The following is a 12,055-nucleotide window of genomic DNA, read 5'->3' as shown; positions in this document are numbered from 1 at the left end:
CCCAAAAGAATAAGAATACTAAATATGAAAACATTACTTAGAAACTGAGGAAACATGAAATGTAACAAATTACTATGAAGTAGCAGTATACAATAATGTTATTATTATTAGCACTATTAGTACCTGAGCTATGTCAATACAGAGACGTTGTGCTACTTACACTTGGGCCACTGTTGTTTTACATATGCAAGTAGCTGAAATCAAGTAAATTAGTAAACAAGTAAATCTTACAAAGATCAAGGTGCAAGTATGCACTTACTTGACCTAAGGTCAGATCTGCATTAGGAGACACTGATGTTGGTACAGTCCAGCTATCCCCATAAGGCAAGCAAACATGATAATAGCAGTTTTGGCAGCATAATTATAGCTGCACCACCGTCTCCTGTTGACATAGCTCCACAGGCCTCAGCAGCTGAAATCGATGATGCAGACAGAGCTAAAGGAATGGCAGGAGCTGACTGCTTGTAGCTTTCCAGCCCTTCTATTCCCTAACTCTTTGTTAGTGCTGTCTCATCATAATGAGCTCACAAGCCTTGTTATAAACTAAGCTTGTTTTTAATTACTATTTTTACTAAGAAGCACTTTGCAAGGCTTTTGGAAGTGGTAGCGGTAACATGTGTTGCATTTTTACTTTGCACTGCTAGCTTTTGGTAACATGCCAACACTTTTATCTACGGTTGTTACAGGGTTACATGCATCCCCTTCACCCACAAAAGCCTCATTTAAAAACACATTGCTAAATACACAAATCCTCTCAGAAGTTAGGAAGTCTATCATTTAGGCCTGCCTGTGAAAATGTATCATCTTCCTTGAGCACATGCATTACTTTGGTTATCTGATCAGATAGTATTCTTCCCCTGAGACCTCTACCTCTGTGAAACACAGAGGGGACAATGCTGACTTAGTGAGCCAGTTACATGCCTCATTTACCTCACCTTTTTTGAGCTTTGCTTTGATGACAGAAACATGCACCTTTTCATGGGCTTTTCAGTGTTCATCACTACAGTATCTCAGAGATTTTCAAGGTAAATCTGAGATATTGTTATTAACCCCATCTTGTAAATGGGAAACCACATCCCAGAAAGATTAATATAAAAAAATTGGAAACCTAATCTCTAACAGCCAGGGTTTACCTCCAATATAATTTCATTTATTCAAAGGGCAGCCCACGTTTGTGTGTGTAGCACTGCAAAGAATTCATCATTTCTTCGTGTGATGTCCCAGTAGCTTACAGAGAAAATGTGGAACTAGTAAACAAATATGAAAAATTTGGGCTAAATGTATCGAGCAATACTGTACGGGAACTCAGTGGCAGAAGCAGGAAAAGAATCTAGCTCTCCAGAGCTGCTTTCACCTGCCTTAACCAAAAGATTATCCTTTATCTCCTGGACTTTCTTATCTTCAACTGTTGTAGCATACAAGGCTGGATCAGAACAGATAACAGCCTCCATCACTTCATGACTTTACAGACCTTTTCCAAGCACCTACTCTCCAGAGCCAGTTTCTCTTCCAAGGCCTAACTGGAAATGTAAAGGCTGAATGGCAGCCCTCCAGAGAGACTAAAGACAAGAGGCAGGAGTCAGAGCACGCAGAAGATGTCTCCTCATCACACCACTCTGCAAAGCTGATGCACTCAGCATAAAACCCACAGAGGCACTCCAGCAGACAGGAAGCCTGCAGCCTGCTTCCAACTTCAGAACAAAGGAATGCTCAATTGCCTTTGCCACTGCCATGCTTATACCACTATCACACATTCCCAGTAATTAGCATCAAGGTGATTAGTAATGACAACAACAAATCCCAGTGGCAGCCCCCTGGTGGAATCCCTGAAAAGCTAGCAAGGCCCTTCTGAGCAACGGTTGAGAATCACTGGAGCAAGCTAAAGCTCGCAATCCTTTCTGCAGGTTCCAGGCTCCTAAAGACTTCACAAGGGCCACAGATCTTTGACGTTCTCAAGGGCTGAAAATGGCTCACTTCAGGTTTATTTCCCTTTGTGTCTGCCTGATGCTGTGGTGATTGTTCATGTCACTGGAACTATTTCTTCCTGATGGCAGTGGTATTCTGCCAGCTTGTTAAAACATTTCCAGTAGTCACTCAGTGTGCACTGTAAGCTGAATTAATTAACAATCACAAAGGCAATATCATTCTTTTCCTGCTCAGAGGTATCTCCACACAAGTACCCCACCAGTGTTCCACTTACTTTAATCCTGTGGACAAGGGGAGCAAAAAGGAACACAAAGAGCTCCACTGTGGCCATGGAGTTCTGGAAGAACTTCCTTCTGTTATTCTCCTCCTCATCATTCACGGCGCTGGGCCGGGGATGTCCTGGTGATCCCTGGTTTTCAGCCTGGTGGATAAAGGCGCTGCTGCTCCCTCCCCAACTAGAGCCTCTGTCTCCTCCAAATCGGTCATTGCTGCAGTCCTGAGGGGCCTCCAGCAGCATCCAGTGAAGAGTGTGAAGAAGCTTTGTTTCAGCGACTCCAAGCTTATCCTGATGTCCTGGATGGAAAAATGCATCACAGTATCTCACAAGGTTTCCATTAATGGTACTGTTGAGACTTTCAGAGCCACACAGGAAACTGGGCATCCAATGACCTGATAACCATTTGAAAATTAAAATTCTACCATTAAAAGTATCAGCATTCTGTTTCATTATGTTTGAAACCTCCTAATTCAAGTCTCCATTTACTCCACAGCTTTTGCAGTCCAGTCCCTGAAATGTCAGTTGCAGGGCAACTGAATGCATGGACATAGAGTGCTCCCAAAAGATGCCAGCTTGACAGTCTTGTCCGTTTGACTCTATTGAATGGCATGTCTCATGAAGCAAATTCCTGCTGAAATCACTGCTGAAATCAGTAAAAGGCTAGTGAAGTAAGTTAGATTTGGACCTGGTCCTATCCTTATTATCTGATTGACTTATCTGCTGAGAATCAAATGCATTAGTCTGAATAAAAAGAAAAAAAAAGAACTGAAGATATTAAAAGTACCTGCTGCAATTGGGCTCTGCACCATGCCTTGAAAGAAATATGTATTCCTTCAAGGAACCCATGCCTGCTGAGTGGTAAGGCTTTTGCTAAAGCTAGTTCTATTATCTCTGGAAAATAACTAGCAAAATATTATTGAACTACTTTGACTCTTCAGCTCATCAGACTATTAACTTCACTGGGGAAGATCTCACAGGTTACCCTGATATAAATGAGAACAGATCAAGAAAGGCAATACACAGAATGAACTAACCGGGATTCTAGGATTTAGAACATGTTGGCACCCTGAGCATCAATCCTTCATACTTTGACTGATAACTTCAGTAATGGAAAAACAAACTCACATGAGCACTAACCTAGCTTGTTTCGGTTGGAGAGCAATGTTGCGGTGCAGTGCAGCACATGCGGGAGCGCAGCTTGGACAAGTTCCCAGCGAGAAATGCTCTGGATGGCTTCAGAGAGAGCTGGAGAAAGGCCATGCAGCTTGTTCTCCACTAAAACTCTTTCAAAAGACTGAAAGTAAGAACAAAGAAAAAAAGACACTGTATTTCTGCACATACCTTCTAGTACATACAACATTCTCTTTTAAAAACCTGTAATCTGTAAGCTTTCATTATATAACTAAAGCACACCTTAGAATATTTTTCCTGAAAGACACAGACTGTAGCTAAAGCTCACCAGACATATGGACATACTTGGCTAAGAAATGAATGGGCCACTCAATATATTTTCTGTAATAAAAAAAGAATTAAAGCAAGTCTCATGTGCATATTAGTAAGTGCTGACATCAAGCCAGACTTATAGTTGTGCTGGCTATTAATCTGACATGCCAGTAATCCTGTTGGAAGTCACAGGAGCTAACGAAGCCTGTATTTGTGGAGCTGAGAGCTGAATATTCTTCTCACACACACAAGCTCTTTCAGTTTAGTGTAACATAAAGGGCAACCCATTAAAGGTATATGAGCCTCAGGAAACGTTTTCACACCCTGCCACAAAAAATAATCAGCGTACAAAATTTTTTGTCGCACCACGACATAATGGTTTTGTGAACACTTAAAAGAGCTGATGGCTGCAGCAAGTTCATTATTTCCACCTCAAGCAACACCAAATAAGACTATCTGCCTTTGACATCCCTAAGGAAGTTTCTTATTGCTAGTTGCTCCGACCATTTCAATAAGTTCTTCCTCTGACCAGATACAAAGATCTCATTATAGGTCACAAAAGGAGTTCTATTCCTTCACTGAAGTTCCTAAAGCAAAGACATATGTTACTGATAATGCATGTCCTTGCCATATACCAGCTCAGCCTCCTGGCTACCTATTTGTTCACAAGCTGTTTCACCAGTTTTATCAGGCTCTGGGCAAACAGGAAACCGTTGGCATTCATGACCTAACTGATGCTTCAAGTGCCCTCAGTCCAGATTCATAAAGCTTATCCTTTAACACTAGTCATACCGATTTTACCTGTAAAATTGGGGGGGTTAATAAGAATAGACTTAATTACAAAGAAAAGCAAAAAGGGCAGCAGTCATAACCTAGCCATCCTAAATGACCAGCCACTCCCAGGCATGGCACGCTAACCATGCACTCATTCTGCATACCCCAGCAGCTGTGCACATTTGTTCTCTCAGGTTGTGGCCACATTGGCTGGTATGGGCAGACGTGAGCTCCTCCATCGAGAGGCAGGATACCCTGGTGCAAGCCTGGTGCCACAACATCGTGGTTTTACAGCATCCCCTTAACAGCTGCCCTCTGGCCAGCACAGAGGCAGAGAAACACACATCTATCTGTACTTACAACCTAACACAGAAACTCCCCAATAGCACCAGGCATAGACAAACAGAAGGGGAGATGGACCGTATGATTTACACAGATGTATTTGGGGGGTATTCAGAACTGAGTGTGCTTACAGAGGACTAAGCCCATAGCAACACAAACTGAACCTGAGGAAATACTGACAACAAACATCAGAGCTGCCAACAAACATAAGTGTGTGGAAAGTCACACTGCCCACTTACTAGAAACCCCAGGTTCTGGTCAGAAAACTCAATAGACTTTCTTTATAGAGCAATGGCTGAAACTGGAGGGAATTAGTTGTAATATGTGGACAAAAAAAGCTGGCTTCCTGGGGATTAGTCAAAAATAATGCGTCATGGATTTGGTTGTCAGTAATATGTATTTCTTAGCACCAGGATCGGATAACATATCTACCGGGGAAAGAATGCCTCAAATCTCTCTCCAGCAATCTGCTGGGGGCCACATTGTCTACAAAGGGAAACAGTCTCCTGCCATTCATTCCTATCAGTTCAGGAATGGGGGGAACACAAAGGGATGGCCAATGCCTGGAAAGCCTTGGCAGGCAGGGGAGCAAAGTAGTCGTCCGAGTATTTTGTTCCATTCAGGAACTATGAAGTCATCAAACCACAGTAGCAGTCAAGAGCACTTTAGTATAAAGACAACAGAGGTCTAGAACAACTATCCCAGACAAGGTTACCTAACAGAAGGGGGAAACAAAGCAGCAAAGTATCCCCAGAAGCAAGACAAGAGGTGCAGGGTTAATGCATGGTTACAAACAACACAAAGTCTGAAAAAGACAGTGAAAACCATGAGATTTTATTTATTTTTATCAAAAGGGTGCCACTCCTTATTTGTTGCTTCAGCCACACACTCCCACCTCTACTCATGCATCAGCTCTGGGGCTCGCCCAAGCCTTCATTCAGCCAAGTCAAGCCTCTACACAAGCCAAAATGAAGATCAGCATAGAGGTAAGTAGTTTCTACCAGGTTAATGAGCTGAATTAGCTCACTGAAAGGCCTGCCAAGGACCAATGCTGACCTAGGCTTATCTAAAGAAATTATCTTCTCATGTCCAGTAGAAAAGCCAAACCATAAGCTCATACTTCAGTACAGTAACAAAGCTATCCAGTTTACAGAGCAAGGGGAGGAAAAAACATCACTGTGGGCAGTAACACTATTCTGAAGCATGATGGAAGACACATTGTTGCTCTCTGGCTTTCCATTCAAGGTCTCATTCACAGGTACTTCAACAGCATCAGGGAGAAAGTCCTCCAACAACTGTCTTCTGGAAGTTCTGGCCCACATTCTGCGTACTCCAGAAACTCAAGAGGAGTCTGCAATTATGTCTTTAAATTATGCTTGTATTCACCTCAACATTTTGGGTTCCTGAGCCACATGAAGCTTTTCCTACATGGTTAGTCACCAGATTCCTCTGTTCTTTCCTGGCCTGAGCAGAAAGCTAAATATATTTCTGTACTACAATGAAAGATTAACTTCTGGAACAGCATATGTGATCACGAGCATCTGAGACAGAAGTACTGTATGTTATCACAAAAACGCTAACACAAAGGCTACTGTATGGAAACTACTGAGTGTCCCTGTGTGCTACGGGCACTGGCTGGTACACAGTTGCCACTGTGCATGTGCTGTCAGCATGGGACCCAGCTGGCATCAATCCCCATGCTGATAACTGTCACAAGCAGCCCAACAAGAACATGCAGTTCTTCGAACAAGTGTTCCCATGGGATTTGCCTGGAGTTCTCCATAAAGGTCCAGCTCACAGCAGCTTGTGACTACACCAGACATTCAAGATGCAAGGCCCTGGGTTAGCATTTGCTCCTGTAGAGCCTCCCTTTCAGTCTGCTATGGCTCTACTCTAACTTTCAAGACCTGCTACAGAGAATACACAGACATTAAGATGAAAGACCTAATTTTCACCCCACATGAACTAAGCAACTGCTGCTACAACTGAGAGGAGTTACATGCTTCGATGAGAAGGCTAAATGAGAATGTCTGAAGTAAGCTCCCTGTAAATCAGTCAGAAGAGAGATATTGTCATGCTATGGGTATGTCTGGAGCTGCTGCCGCTTGGCTAAGAAAACAGTTACCTACTTATAGCAGGCTTGTCCATGCTTGCAACACCCTACATGCCAAAGGAGGATAAAAGAACATCTGCCAAGGTGGTAGTGAGGAAAGTCAGTGTTATGCCTTGGCTGAAGAAAGGGCAGCCCCTTTCAGCGGTGCTCTCTGTGTGTGTGTTCAGCTCCCTCAGGGCCACTTACACAAGCATTTTTCCTTTTAACCTGGCAATGCCATCTGTTTTCATAGGGAGCGGTGGTCAGTCTTGTCTGGCTGCCTTCCCACTGCTGCTATTCTCCTTTTACCTTCTTCTCCACCAAGAACCAAAGGGACTGTCAAATACCTTGTGACCAGGGTCAGACTGTGTGTCACTTTGCTGCTGGAATGGGAACAGGTAGCTGACTGAAGAAGCCTAGACAAGCAGTCCAGGACAGAACAGATTCTGACAGGGCTTTGCCATGGTTTCCTATACAGCTTTGCTCAAGTCGCGTGAACCTCCCCTGCTCTAAGCCCAGGGAAGCTGTACCTGCAGCGAACTGCATAATGCAGCAAGGGCTCAGCCAGGCCCCTAGCCTCCACTAGACAGCCAGGACCTTGGGAAGCTCAGCACCCCCCTGTTCCATTCTCTCAGGATTGCCAGACGAGCTGCAGGTCTCCTCCAGGGAAGCAGACCTAGAGGATCTCACTTGAAAAAAAAAAAAAAAAGGCAACCCACAAAAAAGGCAGTAAGCTAGGAGAGGAAGGCCCAGTGCTTAGCCTAGTGTAGGTACAGAAGGACCCTGGCAGAGGCACAGAGAAACTATTAGTGCTCCTTGAACCAGACTTCTGTCCGTGGAGGGAACCTTACTGCCCTGTTCTTCCAAAGCTCAGGTTGCATCATGGTGGAAAGCAGAGACCATCGCTAAAGTCACTTCAGACTGACTGGAAAGAACTTGAAATGCAGGCAGACAATACCGTCGGTCTGGGGAAGGTCCTCCGAGTAGGGAAGAGTTCCTAGAAGGATCTAAAACATCAATCTAGGAGTTCATAGCACGACAGATGGTAAGGTTCCATTGTTTACTAAACATAGTAATAGTACAAACATTGTCAAGCAATGAAATATAGAAGCCAAGCACTTTATCTACAGAAAATTGCCATGTTCAAAAACTGAGTTTTCTGCAACTGTGTCCATTGGCTAGATAAAATAAAGGTGGCCTCTTTTTAAACTTTGTTCCATATCTATCCTTTAATCATTCATAACAAGAAGACATATTTCTACATTTGCAAAAACAAGTGAAAAACCAGAAAATAGGCAAACTTTGAATTTGCAGGATCCTCCAGAAAACATTTGGGTTCTTCCACACCTAATGCAATACAGGGTAAAAGAATTTAAAACATATCCTTGAGTCCTTTACCCTCACCCCAAAAAAATGCATTAGCTTTGTACAGCACTCATACGTTCCTGTGAGGTCATTTACAGCTTTGACTCATGCACGTTAGGAACGACATTATGTCAGAGCAGAACAACTTCAGAATTGGGAGAAGGAAGAACATTAAATCCATACTGAAGCAAACAGCATTTAGGCAGTGTAAAACAATTCAGGGAGGTGGGGGGAAGGTATTTATGTTCAGATTAAAGGCTATTATTCATAGACCAATTGAAGTCAGTGTGATTGTTCAGGTAAGAAAAACAAGGCTATGAAAGGGACAGATTTTTCTTCAAGTATTAAATCATAAAGCAAAGCTCAAAGAAGCAATGCAATCTGCTCTTGCAGACCAGATGTTGTACTCACTGAATGTAGGCCTCCAGCATCCGCTTCCTCAATGCACAATATGTAGCAAATTCTACTGCAGCAAGCTTAGATCCAAGAATAATAACAGAATACTGCACAATGTTGTGTCATATGCATTGTCAGACAGTTAACAGCCTATAGACATGCCTAGAACAATTCTGGCTAGAAAATTTTAAAAGGACAGATCATATAACAGGTGCACAGTATTTTTAGGCACCCTAGTCAATACAGTGGTGTTAGACAGTCAGCTTGATGTTTCAGAAGACAAGCCAACTACCTGTCAAGTTCCAGAAACCCTGTCTCACCCATGCACACAGCACTCCGCTACCCCACGGGATAAAACGGAAGGCGTTGATGTGGGCAGACATTCCTGTGCGTTGGCAGGGATAGGAAACTGATGAGCAAAAGAAGGTGGCAGATGCAGCAACTCAGGCTGTATCCCATCAATTGCTCAAAACTAAGCCCTGCCTTTGAAAGCTTTCTACCATAATTTAATGATTGTGTTCAAAATTGGAGAAGAATCAAGGTCTCCTTCATCCTAGGTGTGGAAATGGATTGGATCTTCATGAAATGCATTTTTCCAGAGCTCTCTTTCCCTTGGATGAAGCATGTGATTTATGTTGTCTTGCAGTTGTTTTGATGTTTTGGGTTTGTTTGGGGGTTGTTTGTTTGGTTTTGGTGTGTTTTTTTTTTTAACACTTCGTAAATTCTGATATGTGCTTATAAAAGAAAGGTGCTTTAGAATCAGCCTGGGGGACACAGAGGAAGACCTGGTGCCAACAGCACTGCAGGAAGCACAAGGAAGTTGACAGATAGATAGGTACATCGTGGAGAACTCACAGAGAAGGAAGCTCTGTCCCTCTACCCAACAGTTGCAGACATTAGCTCACAGCTGGGGCCACAGCCTCAGATTACAGGTGCTTCAAGGCATGGCTCCCACGCATTGCTGAGACTCCTAGTGAAGGACATAAGGCAACAAGCTTCATTTTCTAGCCTCTGAACAACCAGGAACTGTCAATGGTATAAACTCGTGATGATGCTTTTTGCTCCACGTTCCAGAATTGCAATACGTTTTACTCACCAACACACTAAGCCAGCAGTCCTCTATCAGTATTAGGTATCTAGTAATAACCCTGAAAAATTTATGGATTTCTTCGAAGAAAATTAGTCAGCAGCAGCTAGGGCTTCTCCAGCTTAATATCTTGCGAGAAGGAAGTCATAAAATTGCTGCAGAGAGACCTAAGTACTTTAAACTATTAAGATACATGTCCAGACAAAGTTTTTCCAGTCTGTCAAGTTTGGCTGCAACTGCTTAATGTACTTTAAGTCATCCAAAGATCAGCAACAGTTCAAGGAATTCTGAAGTTCCCTAGATACCCATCTTATTTGAACTTGCTGCATGCCTTCCCTTTCTCCTCCCTTTAGCCAGTAGACTGAGGTTTCATTCAAAGTACAGTTAGAAATAAGAGTTATTAGTATCTGCATAATAACCTCGCTTTAATTACGCTGCTAAGACATGCTCCCTCTATTTTCCAGTAGAAGAGGTATTTTCATCTTGCACAATGGTAGAAATATCGTTAAAGCCTGTTAGTAATGTTTAGATTTTCAGTATTTTAAGTCTGAAAAAACTCCAGTAATTGCAAACTGAAATGACGTCAATCTCATCTGAAAGCACATACAGACATGATGAACTGCAAGTTTAGACCCAGATTGCCGTAGCTCAGTCTGCCCGTACCATTATTTACTTTATTTAACTACTAATTAGTTCAATTACAAATATCCAAATCAATATAAGTTAGTTGTGTCTAGAGATGTACATGATATACAAATTCTCTAGATGGGAAAAGATTTCAAATCCTTCATGTGATAAAAGTACAAAATTAAGCTCAATGGACTAAATCCACTTCTGGCATAAGCTGAGAAGCTTGCTGCTCAGCCACCATGGTCAGATCAAGTAGCATGAAAAGTTAGTTACTAATAAGAGTTGAAAAAGAGAAACATGTACATACCACACAGGAAGCTTCATATTGTTTCCCCAGTTTAGGTCTTAAAAATGCACTGAAGGAAGGAAGGGAGAAAAAGCGTTAGAGACCCAGTACTTCAAGTGTGGATTTTGCTTAGTTTTTAGGACTTTTCTCATGTCAGATGGTTGGCAAAAGGCTGAGAAACTTAACGTAAAGGAAGACATAAGGCCAAACCCAACGTCCAGGCACCTGCTGGCGACATCTGACAAAATGCTGTTACCTTTTCTAGAAGACAAAATTACCTACACTGATATGCCAAGAGGCAGTTACTCCACCCTCAAGAAAAGTCCTGTTCTCCAAGGACAAAATCTTCCATCAGGCAGTTTTCAGCCACTTTACCTCAGTGAAAGATTTTCAATATATTCTGTTTAAAATGTGTTACATATTAATGAACATTGCCTTGCCTTTATTTTAAGCCAGAGATCCATTTGCCAGTTTTGTATTCAAGTATTTTCCTCCACAACTGCTGATGTGGAAGGCTTATGATGAAATGCAGGCCTGTACCCTGTAGGTAGAGAACACCTACCCTTTACTGTCATTCCCCTCCAGAAAGGGATCAGAGTTAAATATTAAAAAAAAATTAATCAGGTCACCTTATTACAGCATTTTTTTTTTTTTGATGACAGTGAAACTGTGGAATAAAGGGATTTTGTGACTAAGGCCTTAAATTAGAGCCACAACCTTCAAATCTTCCAACCTCCCCCCACAGCCCCCGCAATGTTTTCAGTTTAGTATTCTGTTAAGACAGGATTCACAAGGAACATAAAGCCACAGCCATACATTCAGCCTGCCCCTCACACATCGTTACGCTCCAGTCCAATGAAATAAGGTGAGACTTTGACGTATCTGTTTGCATGCTGACCTCTCAAAGCATAGAACACTTCCAGAACGGCTGCAAACACAGATACAAGCAAAGGTGCAAGTGTGGTGCAGCACTGAGGGATGCTGCTTCTGGTACCAGAGCTCCAGGAGTCCTCTTAAAAGTGGAGGTGGAAGCGCGGGCAGATGACAGGGAGGAGGGGAGGGATGCATAGACACACATACACATGGATGTTTTAAAGTCAAATCAAGAAGCTGCCGGAGACTGCCACTAGGTTAAGCTGCCTCCAGTCCTTCCCCCATCCCCGATACACACAGATTGCTCTATACTGAGTGCAAAGAGAGCAGCTTGTTTCACGCCTTCATGTTGCAGCTGCGGTAACCGCTTCCTCCCTGCCACCGGGCAGCAGCTGGCCTGCCTGCCCCCCCCCTCCACTTCCACCGCCCTGTTGCAGCTCTATCCCAAGTACCCAGGCCTTGCTGCTCTCACCTGGTTTGCCTCCATAGGAAGGTCTGGATGGGCAGAGGGATGCCACGGCCGCTCTCCTGCTCCTGGCCCTCTGAGCTTTTCCTTTTCACCAT

At 43.1% G+C, this 12,055-nt stretch overlaps 1 protein-coding gene across 3 annotated transcripts in view; it reads right to left on the bottom strand.

Annotated features, from left to right (window-relative positions):
• UNC80 (unc-80 homolog, NALCN channel complex subunit) overlaps nt 1-12,055 on the bottom strand; it is a 130,867-nt gene extending 118,812 nt beyond the window's left edge. For all 3 annotated transcript variants that reach the window (XM_059820381.1, XM_059820380.1, XM_059820382.1), the window contains exons 1-4: nt 11,964-12,055; nt 10,640-10,688; nt 3,341-3,497; nt 2,201-2,499 (exon numbers count right to left, since the gene is read on the bottom strand). In XM_059820381.1, the coding sequence (XP_059676364.1) occupies nt 2,201-2,499; nt 3,341-3,497; nt 10,640-10,688; nt 11,964-12,055 (597 nt within the window). The remainder of the gene's footprint in view (nt 1-2,200; nt 2,500-3,340; nt 3,498-10,639; nt 10,689-11,963) is intronic.

The sequence above is a fragment of the Gavia stellata genome, chromosome 8 (genome assembly GCF_030936135.1).
Source record: "Gavia stellata isolate bGavSte3 chromosome 8, bGavSte3.hap2, whole genome shotgun sequence".
Classification (NCBI taxonomy): Eukaryota; Metazoa; Chordata; class Aves; order Gaviiformes; family Gaviidae; genus Gavia; species Gavia stellata.
The sequence above is the reverse complement of the archived record's forward strand: the minus strand, read 5'-3'. Positions and strand labels throughout refer to the sequence as shown.